Raw genomic sequence first — 13,122 nt, 5'->3', positions numbered from 1 at the left:
CTGCTGCCTCTAAGACAGCATGAAGGAGCAGCCCCCGATCTGGAAATGGATCTAGTAGGGGGCAGACTCTCTCTCTTCGCCCAGGCTTGGGCAAGAGATGTCCAGGATCCCTGGGCATTGGAAATTGTGTCCAAGGGTTATCTTCTGGAATTCAAAACCTCTCCCCCAAAAGGGAGATTTCATCTCTCACATTTATCTGTAAACTAGATAAAGAGAGAGGCATTCTTACATTGTGTTCGAGACCTCCTAGTTATGGGAGTGATCCACCCAGTTCCAAAGGAGGAACAGGGGCAGGGCTTTTATTCAAATATGTTTGTGGTTCCCAAGAAAGAGGGAACATTCAGACCAATCTTAGATCTCAAGATCTTAAACAAATTTCTCAGTCCCATCCTTCAAGATGGAGACTATTCGAACCATCCTTCCTATGATCCAGGAGGGTCAATATATGACTACCGTAGACTTAAAGGATGCTTATCTTCACATCCCGATATACAAAGATCATCATTGTTTTCTCAGGTTTGCATTTCTAGACAGGCACTACCAGTTTGTGGCTCTTCCCTTCGGGTTGGCCATGGCACCAAGAATCTTTACGAAGGTTCTAGGGTCCCTCCTAGCGGTCCTAAGGCCACGGGGTATAGCAGTAGCCCCTTACTTAGATGACATTCTAATACAGGCGGCGACTTTTCAAATCGCAAGGTCCCATACGGACATTGTTCTGGCATTTCTGAGGTCCCATGGGTGGAAGGTGAATGAAGAAAAGAGTTCACTATCACCTCTAACAAGAGTTTCATTCCTAGGGACTCTGATAGATTCGGTAGAAATGAAGATTAACCTAACGAAGGCCAGATTGTCAAAACTTCTAGACTCTTGCCGTGTTCTTTATTCCACTTCTCGTCCTTCAGTGGCTCAGTGTATGGAAGTAATCGGTTTAATCGGCAATGGACATAGTACCGTTTGCCCGCCTACATCTCAGGCCGCTGCAACTTTGCATGCTCAGTCAGTGGAATGGGGATTACACAGATTTGTCCCCTCTACTAAATCTGGATCAAGAAACCAGGGATTCTCTTCTCTGGTGGCTATGTCAGGTCCATCTGTCCAAGGGGATGAGCTTCCGCAGGCCAGATTGGACTATAGTATGCCAGCCTTCTGGACTGGGGTGCAGTCTGGAACTCCATGAAGGCTCAGGGCTCGTGGACTCAGGAGGAGGCTCTCCTTCCGATAAACATTCTGGAACTAAGAGCGATTTTCAATGCTCTTCAGGCGTGGCCTCAGCTAGCTGGGGTCAGGCTCATCAGATTTCAGTCGGACAATATCACGACTGTAGCCTACATCAACCATCAGGGGGGAACAATGAGTTCCCTAGCAATGTTGGAGGTTTCAAAGATAATTCTATGGGCAGAGGTTCACTCCTGCCATCTATCAGCTATCCATATCCCAGGTGTTGAGAACTGGGAGGCGGATTTTCTAAGTCGGCAGACTTTTCATCCGGGAGAATGGGAACTCCATCCGGAGGTATTTGCTCAGTTGATTAAACTTTGGGGCAAACCAGAACTGGATCTGATGGCGTCTCGCCAGAACGCCAAGCTTCCTTGTTATGGGACCAGGTCCAGGGACCCCAAGGCAACGCTAATAGATGCTCTAGCAGCGCCTTGGTCCTTCAACCTGGCTTATGTGTTTCCACCGTTTCCTCTGCTCCCTCGTCTGATTGCCAAGATCAGGCAGGAGAGAGCTTCGGTGATTTTGATAGCACCTGCGTGGCCACGCAGGACTTGGTATGCAGATCTGGTGGACATGTCATCCCTTCCACCATGGACTCTGCCGCTGAGGCAGGACCTTCTACTTCAGGGTCCTTTCAACCATCCAAATCTAATTTCTCTGCGTCTGACTGCTTGGAGATTGAACGCTTGATTTTATCAAAGCGTGGTTTCTCTGAGTCGGTCATTGATACCTTAATTCAGGCTCAAAAGCCGGTTGCCAGGAAAATCTATCATAAGAGATGGTGTAAATATCTTCATTGGTGTGAATCAAGGGTTACTCATGGAGTAAGGTCAGGATTCCTAGAATATTATCTTTTCTCCAAGAAGGATTGGAGAAGGGATTGTCGGCTAGTTCCTTAAAGGGACAGATTTCTGCTCTGTCTATTCTTTTGCACAAGCATCTGGCTAATACTCCAGACGTTCAGGCGTTTTGTCAGGCTTTAGTTCGAATCAAGCCTGTGTTTAAACCGGTTGCTCCACCATGGAGTCTAAATTTAGTTCTTAAAGTTCTTCAAGGGGTTCCGTTTGAACCTTTGCATTCCATAGATTTCAAGCTGTTGTCTTGGAAAGTTCTGCTTTTGGTAGCTATCTCCTCAGCTCGACGAGTTTCGGAGTTATTGGCTTTACAATGTGATTCTCCTTATCTCATTTTCCATGCTGATAAGGTAGTGTTGCGTACCAAACCTGGGTTTCTTCCTAAGGTGGTATCTAATAAGAATATCAATCAGGAGGTTGTTGTTCCTTCACTATGTCCTAATCCTTCTTCAAAGAAGGAACGTCTATTACACAATCTTGATGTGGTCCATGCTTTAAAATTCTATTTACAAGCCACTAAAGATTTTCGTCAAACATCTGCTTTGTTTGTGGTTTACTCTGGACAGAGGAAAAGCCAAAAGGCTTCGACAACTTCTCTTTCTTTTTGGTTAAGAAGCTTAATCCGCTTTGCTTACGAGACTGCTGGCCAGCAGCCTCCTGAGAGAATTACAGCTCATTCCACTAGAGCAGTAGCTTCCACATGGGCTTTTAAAAATGAGGCTTCTGTTGAACAGATTTGTAAGGCGGCGACTTGGTCTTCGCTTCATACCTTTTCTAAATTCTACAAATTTGATACTTTTGCTTCTTCGGAGGCAGTTTTTGGGAGAAAGGTCTTACAGGCAGTGGTACCTTCCGTTTAAGCGCCTGCCTTGTCCCTCCCTTCATCCGTCTCCTATAGCTTTGGTATTGGTATCCCACAAGTAATGGATGAATCCGTGGACTGGATACACCTTACAAGAGAAAACAAAATGTATGCTTACCTGATAAATTTATTTCTCTTGTGGTGTATCCAATCCACGGCCCGCCCTGTCATTTTAAGGCAGGTGTTATTTATTTTTTAAACTACAGTCACCACTTCACCCTATAGTTTCTCCTTTTTCTTGCTTGTCTTCGGTCGAATGACTGGGGGTGGCAGTTAGGGGAGGAGCTATATAGACAGCTCTGCTGTGGGTGATCCTCTTGCAGCTTCCTGTTGGGAAGGAGAATATCCCACAAGTAATGGATGAATCCGTGGACTGGATACACCACAAGAGAAATAAATGTATCAGGTAAGTATAAATTTTGTTTTTTATTTTTCTGGGCTGCATACAGGAAAAAAATGGCACTTTACTGTTTATTTCATTGGGACACTAAATATGGCCTCTAGCAAGTTAATGGGCTTATCTAAGGCAGTGGCGCAGGCACTGGGGATGAGGAGATCGGCTCAGTTTAATGGTGGTGTGTGTTACTTGCTCCTGGCGGTTTTTTACTTCAGTATAATCATGCCGACAAGGAGGTTAATTCTGTTACGCCCACGATGGGCGGGGCTACCAGACGCACTAAAACTTTCTATTGCGCAGTCTTCACTTCCTGTGTTCCAGAGGTGAGAGATTTTGTTGCGGTTCCGGTCTTGTATAACGATCGATGGACCTTGGAATCCATCTGATAGCTATTGGCTCCGGTTTTCAGCAGGGCAGGTAGGCACCTCAGCAAGTGCTAAGCTGAGGTGTAGAGGCTGTCAGGGGTGATTAAAAGTTTTTTTCTCACAACAGTAGGTTTAAATAGTTTTGCTGTGAAAGTAAAGCAGTGTTCCTTTTTTATATTTAAAGGGACAGTAACATTTTTGTGTGTGTGAATTTTTTTTTAAAAATCAAGTACTTTTATTTTTAATTCTGGGTAAAGATGGACCAGGAGGCTTTGCCAAATGTTACATGTACTTTATGTTTTGATGCTTTTGTTGAACCACCAATCCCTTTCTGTTCCACGTATTGAGAGAACATTAAATTTCAGGGATAGACTTTTTGATTCTGAGCCAACATTGTCTAGGACGGATGCTGTTCAAGAGTCTACTGAAAATGTTCAGGATATGCCGCAGCTATCTCCAAGTGTCCCAGAATTTATCGTCCAGTGCCCTGCATTTCCTCTCTAGCTTCGCCTGGAGTTATGTTGCAAGACATCGCTACCCGCATGTCGTCTGCGGTATCTGATGCGATGTCTGCTTTTCCCATGCTGCAGCGAAAAGCGCAAGAGGAAATGTAAACAGTCAGTGAGTAAGGTGTCTGACGCAATAATGGCTATTCCGAATGTTCCCTCCCAGAAGCCGGAGGGTGAGGATAGTTCGGTAGCATCTGAGGGTGAAATCTCAGATTCAGACGGTGTAATTCCTTCTTCTGATGCTGAAGTTGTATCCTTCAGGTTTAAGCTAGTACACCTCCGTTTGTTGCTTAAGGAGGTTTTAGCTACCTTGGATGACTCAGACACCACGGTCGTTGTCTATCCTAAGAATTCTAGCAAGTTAAACAAGTATTTTGATGTACCTTCTATGGTAGAAGTTTTCCCTGTACCCGATCGGGCTACAGAGATTATTGCTAAGGAATGGGAGAGACTGGGTATTCCTTTTTCTCCATCCCCTATCTTTAAAAAGATGTTTCCTATTGCGGACTCTATCAAGGATTCTTGGCAGACGGTCCCCAAGGTGGAAGGGGCTATTTTCACCCTAGCTAAGAGGACCACTATTCCCATAGAGGATAGTTGTTCCTTTAAGGATCCTATGGATAAGAAGTTGGAGGGATTGCTCAAAAAGATGTATGTACACCAGGGTTTACAATGGCAACCGGCGGTGTGTATTGCTACTGTCACTAGTTCTGCGGCATACTGGTTTGATGAGTTATCTGATTCTATTCAGACAGACACTCCCCTTGAAGAGATCCAGGATAGGATCAAATCCCTTAAGTTGGCCAATTATTTTATTACGGATGCTTCCCTACAGGTTATCAAGCTGGGAGCAAAAAATTCTGGATTTGCCGTACTGTCCAGGAGAGCCTTATGGTTGAAATCCTGGTCTGCGGATATGTTGTCTAAGTCTAAGCTTTTGGCAATTCCATACAAGGGTAAGACCTTGTTTAGGTTGGGCTTGGCGGAAATTATTTCCGACATTTCGGGGGGTGGAAAGGGTCATCTCCTCTCTCAGTATAAGAGGAATAAGCAGAAGGGATGTCAGAGTAATTTTCGTTCCTTTCGAAACTTCAAGGGTATGCTTTCCTCTCCCTCTACAAAGCAGGAACAGTCCAAGCCTTTCTGGAGGTCCAACCAGTCATGGACTCAAAGCCAGCATGAAGGGTCTGCCCCTGATCCGGGACCGGATCTTGTGGGGGGCAGACTTTCCTTCTTTGCTCAGGCTTGGGTTCTGGGTGTTCAGGATCCCTGGGCAGTGGACATCGTGTCCCAGGGATACAAACTAGAGTTCAAGACCTTTCTTCCCAGGGGCAGGTTTCTGCTCTCAAGATTATCTGTAGACCAGATAAAGAGAGAGGCATTCTTACACTGTGTTCAAGACCTTTCCGACCTGGGACTGATAGTTCCTGTTCCAATGCAGGAACAGGGTCTGGGATTTTACTCCAATCTGTTCGAGGTTCCCAAAAAAGAGGGAACTTTCAGACCAATTTTAGATCTCAAAAGTTTAAACAAGTTCTTCAGAGTACCCGTCCTTCAAGATGGAAACTATTCGTTCCATTCTTCCCTTGGTTCAAGAGGGTCAATTTATGGCAACAGTAGATTTAAAGGATGCGTACCTGCATGTTCCCATCCACAGGGATCATCGCATGTTTCTGAGGTTCGCATTTCTAGACAAACACTTCCAGTTTGTGGCTCTTCCATTCGGCCTTGCCACAGCTCCCAGAATTTTTTCAAAGGTCTTGGGATCCCTGTTGGCGGTGCTCCGGTTGCGGCGCATTGCAGTGGCGCCTTATCTGGACGACATTCTGGTTCAGGCGCCATCCTTTCAACAAGCAAACTCCCACACAGAGATGTTGTTATCTTTCCTGCGCTCTCACTGATGAAAGGGGAATTTGGGAAAGAGTTCTTTAATTCCAGCACAACGGTGGTGTTCTTGGGAACCAGAATAGATTCCCTATCGATGAAAATATTTCTGACAGAGGTCAGAAAGACAAAGATTTTTCGACTCTCTTGTCTTGCCCTTCAGTCCTCTCCTCGGCCGTCAGTGGCCCAATGTATAAAGGTAATTGGTCTGATGGTAGCTGCCATGGACATCATTCCGTTTGCCCGTTTCCACCTCAGACCTCTGCAGTTATGCATGCTCAGGCAGTGGAACGGGGATTATGTGGATCTGTCTCCGCGATTACATCTGGATCAGGTGACAAGAGATTCTCTTCTTTGGTGGTTGTCTCAGGATCATCTCTCCCAGGGAACCTGCTTCCGCAGACCCACCTGGGTGATTGTGACGATGGATGCCAGCCTGCTGGGTTGGGGAGTAGTCTGGGGCTCTCTAAAGGCTCAGGGGACATGGACTCGGGAGGAGTCTGTTCTCCCCATAAACGTTCTGTTGTCCAATCGGACAACATAACTTTAGTGGCTTACATCAATCATCAGGGAGGAACTCTGAGTTCCTTGGCCATGATAGAGGTAGCCAAGATTATTCACTGGGCGGAGACCCACAACTGCTGTCTATCTGCGATCTACATTCCAGGAGTGGACAATTGGGAAGCGAATTTTCTGAGCAGACAGACCTTTCATCCGGGGTAGTGGAAACTCCATCTGGAAGTGTTTTCCAGCTTGATTCTCAAATGGGGACAGCTGGATCTCATGGCATCTCGTCAGAATGCCAAGCTCCCGAGGTACTGGTCGAGGTTCAGGCTTTACTGATAGATGCTCTGGCAGTCCCTTGGAATTTCGTTCTTGCATACCTATTTCCTCCGTTCGCTCTCCTTCCTCGAGTCATTGCTCGAATCAAACAGGAGAGGGCATCGGTGATCCTCATTGCACTGGCGTGGCCTCGCTGGATCTGGTATGCAGACCTAGTGGAGATGTCATCTCTCCCTCCTTGGAGACTTCCACTGAGGAAGGACCTTCTACTTCAAGGGCCCTTCCTTCACCAAAATCTAGTTTCTCTGAAGCTGACTGCTTGGAGATTGAATGCTTAATTTTATCTAAGCATGGTTTTTCTGAGTCGTCATTGAGACCATGATTCAGGCTCATAAGCCTGTTACCAGGAAGATTTACTACAAGATATGGCATAAATATCTGCATTGGTGTGAATCCAGAGGATACTCTTGGAGTAGAGTTCGGATTCCTAAAATTTTGTCTTTTCTCCAAGAAGGTTTGGAGAAGGGTTTATCGGCAAGTTCTTTGAAAGGTCAAATATCTGCCTTGTCTATTCTGTTACATAAACGTCTGGCGGATGTACCAGACATGCAATCTTTTTGTCAGGCCTGTGTTCAAAACAGTTATTCCTCCCTTGAGTCTTAACCTTGTTCTTAAAGTTCTTCAACAGGCTTCGTTTGAGCCTATGCATTCCTTAGATATTAAGTTATTATCTTGGAGATTTTTTTTACTTGTTGCAATCTCTTCTGCTCGCAGAGTCTCAGTGTGCAGTGTGAATCCCCTTATCTTATTTTTCATTCTGATAAGGTAGTTCTGCGTACTAAGTTGGGTTTCCTTTCTAAGGTTGTTTCGAATAGGAACATTAATCAAGAAATTGTTGTTCCTTCTTTGTCATAACCCCTCTTCTCATAAAGAGCGTCTGCTGCACAACCTAGATGTGGTGCGTGCGTTGAAATACTATTTACAGGCGACTAAGGAGTTTCGCCAGTCTTCGGCTCTGTTTGTTGTTTTCTCTGGGAAACGTAAGGGTCAGAAAGCTACGGCTTCTTCTTTTTCTTTGTGGCTGAAGAGTATAATTCGCTTGGCCTATGAAACTGCTGGACAGCAGCCGTCTGAGAGTCACAGCTCATTCTACGAGGGCGGTTTCCTCTTCCTGGGCATTCAAAAATGAAGCTTCTGTGGAACAGTTTTGCAAGGCTGCAACTTGGTCCTCTCTACACACTTTTTCCAAACTCTATAAATTTGATACTTTTGCCTCTGATGTAGCTTCTGTTGGGAGAAAGGTTCTTCAAGCAGTGGTGCCTTCCGTTTAGGTTCCCTGTCTTGTCCCTCCCTTATCTGTGTCATCTAGCTTGGGTATTGATTCCCAATAGTAATTAGATGATCCGTGGACTCACCGTGTCATTAGAAAGAAAACAAAATGTATGCTTACCTGATACATTTTCTTTCTTTCTTGAAACGGTGAGTCCACGGCCCGCCCTGTTTTTTAAGACAGGCCTTTTTTTTGTCTTATAAACCCCAGGCACCTCTGCATCTTGTTGCTTCCTTTCTCTCCTTTACTTCGGTTGAATGACTGGGGGTGGAGGGAAGGGAGGTGATATTTAACAGCTTTGCTGTGGTGCTCTTTGCCGCCTCTTGCTGGGCAGGAGTGATATTCCCAATAGTAATTGGATGATCCATGGACTCACCATGTCAAGAAAAAAAATAAATTTATTAGGTAATTTAAGGTTTTCTTATCTTTGCAATTGTTTTTTTTTTCTGCAAAAGTTCAATTATTAAAAATGATACCCTGTTTTTTATTGTTATGGTTACTTTTGTTTGCCTTCACTCCTTTTACAGAAGTTGAACTGTTCAGCAGCTCCAGAGTGTCAGAAAAAGTTCTCCTGCACCTTCTCAAGCTTCCAGGTGTAACACAAGAGGTGAAGTTTGATGACAGCGACCGTCTCTCTCAAGAGCACTTTCTGTACCTGCGTAGCCAGCCTGTAGATTACTTCATTCTTATCCTGCAGGTAGGACAGTTGGAGCTGCTGAATATTGTGGTTGGTTATGTATTGTTCCACTTTTAATCCTTATTCCTGTTTTCTTGATTTCTAGGGTAAGGTGCAGGTGGAGATCGGAAAGGAAGGGCTGAGGTTTGAGAATGGAGCTTTTACTTATTATGGAATTGCTGCACTTAGCCCTTGTCTGTTAGGTAAGGGAATATTAATTTGCCATTTCCTTGCATAGGGCCTATGTAATTTAATAGTCTTAATTACACTAAAGTCAAAATTAAACTTTCATGATTCATACAGAGTCCTTGGCTTGTGGAGGGGTAGGATTTTTATTGCAGCCTTATTTTCTGACTGTTCGCCTGCCATGTTTGTTTATTTTCATTCTGTGGTTTCTTGTCTTTGTTCTTCAAGATGGAACATCCTGGAGCGAACCAGGCTGCTTTAAATGTCGATTCATTAGAACCTAGATCCACTGAAAACTTTCCTACTCATTTTAAGTTTGTTTTTTGCAAGCTTATTCCAGTAACCCCTTGCACAGCATTGCAATTATTGTATGGATCACATGTTTGCATTCTAATCAGGCCTCCCTCTGTTAGTTCTATACAGGCAGTTCTAAAGATTTTGCTCCAGGATTTAAGGATTTTGTGCTTAACTGTTTCTGAGATGTCTGAGAGGTCAGTTTCTTATAACCCTCAATCTAACTTATATGATTTAAAGGGATATGAAACTCAAAATCTTTCTTTCATGATTCAGATCATAGATTAGTAAACAACGTTCTAATTTACTTCCATTAGCAATTTTGCTTCAATCTCTTAGTATCCTTTTTCTTGAAGGAGCAGTGATGCACTACTGGGAGCTAGCTGAACACATTGTTAAGCCAATCACAAGAGGCATATACATGCAGCCACCAATCAGCAGGAGCTAGCTCCCAGCTCCTGAGCCTACCTAGGTATGCATTTCAACAAAAGATACCAAAAGAACAAAGAAACGTTCGATAAAAGAAGTACATTGGAAAGTTTTTTATAATTACATACTCTAAATCATGAAAGAGAAATTTTAGGTTTCGTGTCCCTTTAAATATGTCTAGATCTGCTGAGCTTAAAGGGACACTCAAGTCAAAATTAAACTTTCATGGTTCAGTTAGAGCATGCAATTTTAACAACTTTCCAATTTACTTCCATTAACAAAATGATTTACCATATATTCTTCCAAGTTCTACACAGTAATGCCTTATTTCTAAATAGGAGAGGACATGTTAATTTAAAAAAAGAAATCTTAATTCCTCAAATGCTTTCTTATATTTTGTCAATTAATTTAATTTGTACAACTCCTATATATTATGATATTTTAATACTGAAATAAACCATGACATTGCAAGTGGTTCTGGAGCAATGTTAAAGATCAGTGAAGAAAGAGGACACACCTGTCTAGTGCCTCTTAAGAGGGAAAATAAGGTGTTCTGCATTTATTAATAGAGGCTTTATAATTTTTTTGATACTGCATTCAAAAGGCGATCTTAAATTATGAAATCAAAAGCTTTACGTGCGTCTAATGAAATGATGGATAAATCAGTATCTGGATATCCTTTTTTTCCCCTCATACCAATAGTATGATGTTAAGAAGTATAAATTTCTTTCTAATGACACTGTGAGTCCACGGATCATCAATAATTACGGTTTGGAATATCACTCCTGGCCAGCAGGAGGAGGCAAAGAGCACCACAGCAAAGCTGATTAATACCACCTCCCTACCCACAATTCCCCAGTCATTCTTTACCTGTAGTGCAAGGAGGAGGTGAAGTTTTAGGCAGGTAGGCAGCTCCAGTAAAGCTGCTGAGGTGTTTAGGTTGCCTGAGATTTATTTCGGTCTTTGTTTGCTAACGCTTAAACAATATTAAAATTTTCTTAAAGGTTTCCTCCCAGAGGCAGGTTTCTCCTCTCCAGATTATCTGTAGACCAGATAAAGAGAGGCGTTCTTACATTGTGTCAAGGACCTGGCTGCTCTGGGGGTAATAGTTACAGTTCCTCCACAGGAACGAGGTCTGGGATTTTACTGTAACCTGTTTGTAGTTCCCAAAAAGGAGGGAACTTTCAGGCCAATCGTAGACCTAAAGTGTCTAAACAAGTTTCTCAGAGTGCTATCCTTCAAGATGGAGACTATACGCTCCATTCTTCCTTTAGTACAAGAGGGTTAGTTCATGGCAACCATAGACCTAAAGGATGCGTACCTTCATGTTCCCATTCACAGGGATCATCACAAGTTTCTGAGATTCGCCTTCTTGGAAATCACTTTCAATTTGTGGCCCTTCCATTCGGCCTTGCCACAGCTCCCAGAATTATCTCAAAGGTTCTGGGGGCTCTTTTGGCAGTGCTTCGCTCTCAAAGCATTGCAGTGGCACCATACCTAGACGGCATTCTGGTTCAGGCACCATCTTTTCAACAAGCAAACTCTCATACAGAGATCTTGTCTTTTCTTCGCTCCAACGGATGGAAGGTGAATCTGGAAAAAAGTTCTCCGATTCCAGCTACAAGGGTCGTGTTTTTGGGGATCATAATAGACTCCCTGTTAATGAAAAATTTTCGGACAGAGGTCAGAAAGAAAGATTTTCGACTCTTGTCTTGCCCTTCAGTCCTCCCCTTGGCCGTCAGTGGCTCAATGTATGGAGGTAATTGGTCTGATAGTGGCTTCCATGGACATCATTCCGTTCAATCAGTTCTATCTCAGACCCCTGCAGTTATGCATGCTCAGACAATGGAACGGGGACTATGCAGATCTGTCTCCGCGAATAGATCTGGATCAGGCGACATTAGACTTTCTTCTGTGGTGGTTGTCTCAGGACCATCTCTCCCAGGGAACTTGCTTCCGCAGACCCTCTTGGGTGATTGTGACCATGAATGCCAGCCTTCTGGGTTGGGGAGCAGACTGGGACTCGAAGGCTCAGGGCCTATGGACTTGGGAGGAGTCGGCTCTGCCCATAAACGTGGAGCTGAGAGCGATCTTCAATGCGCTACTGGCCTCAGCCTTATTTATCAGGTTCCAGACAACATAACCTCAATGGCCTACATCAACCACCAGGGGGATCTCTGAGTTCCTTGGCCATGACAGAGATGGCCTGAATTATTCAGTGGGCAGAGACCCACGACTGCTGTCTTTCTGCGATCCACATCCCAGGCGAGGACAATTAGGAAGCGGATTTTCTGAGAAGACAGACTTTTTTTTTTTTATCCCTGGGAGTGGGAACTCCATCCGGAAGTGTTCTCCAGTTTGACTCTCAAATGGGGGCAGCCGGATCTGGATCTCATGACTTCTCTGCAGAATGCCAAGCTCCAGAGGTATGACTTGAGGTTAAGAGATCCACAGGCATTCCTGATAGATGCTCTGGCGGTTCCTTGGAACTTCAGTCTAGCATACCTGTTTCCTCTGTTTGCTCTCCTTCCAAGGGTCATTGCTCGGATCAGGCAGGAGAGGGCATCAGTGATTCTCATAGCTCCGGCGTGGCCTCGCAGGATCTGGTATGCAGACCTAGTGAAAATGTCATCCTTTCCTCCTTGGGGACTTCCTCTGAGGAAGGATCTTCTACTTCAGGGTCCCTTCCTTCATCCATCAAGACCTTGATCCAGGCTCGTAAGCCTGTGACTCGTAGACTGGTGTGACCATAAGATTTGGCGTAAATATTTGTATTGGTGTGAATCCAAAGGATACTCTTGGAGTAGAGTCAGGATTCCTAGGATTTTGTCTTTTCTCCAGGACGGTCTGGAGAAGGGTTTGTCGGCTAGTACTCTGAAGGGTCAGATTTCGGCATTGTCTATTTTGTTGCACAAGCGTCTGGCAGATGTGCAATCGTATTGTCAGGCCTTGTTCAGGATCTGGCCTGTGTTTAAACTGGTTACTCTTGTTCTTAAAGGGACAGTATACCGTAAAATACTTTTTCCCTTAATGTGTTTCTAATTACTTTTTAACCAGCTGCAGAGTATAAACTGTATGAGAATTAGCTTTTTAAGGTTTATTTGTGTATATGAAGTAGCTGATTTTGTGTTTTGACGCCACAACCTAATAAAATGGGTTGAGCTTGTAGATATAATCAGAGCTCATTACTTTATCACATTTTGTACTTATACAAGCTTCTTTATCTTACATCTGCTCGTAAACCAATCATCAATACTTGGAGAGAACAATGGAAAATTAACATTGTATTACCTTATCTCTTATATAACCCACTGGGAGTGTAATTTCTTCTACTG

The 13,122-nt window shown here is 43.9% G+C and overlaps 1 protein-coding gene across 1 annotated transcript in view; it reads left to right on the top strand.

Moving 5' to 3' along the window:
- CNNM3 (cyclin and CBS domain divalent metal cation transport mediator 3) overlaps window positions 1-13,122 on the top strand; it is a 91,759-nt gene that overhangs the window by 11,712 nt on the left and 66,925 nt on the right. Inside the window, exons 4-5 of the mRNA XM_053717816.1 lie at window positions 8,730-8,899; window positions 8,985-9,081. Coding sequence (XP_053573791.1) covers window positions 8,730-8,899; window positions 8,985-9,081 — 267 coding nt within the window. The remainder of the gene's footprint in view (window positions 1-8,729; window positions 8,900-8,984; window positions 9,082-13,122) is intronic.

This window comes from Bombina bombina, chromosome 6, assembly GCF_027579735.1.
Source record: "Bombina bombina isolate aBomBom1 chromosome 6, aBomBom1.pri, whole genome shotgun sequence".
NCBI lineage: Eukaryota > Metazoa > Chordata > Amphibia > Anura > Bombinatoridae > Bombina > Bombina bombina.
Note: the sequence above shows the minus strand (reverse complement) of the source record. Positions and strands in the feature narration are given on the sequence as shown.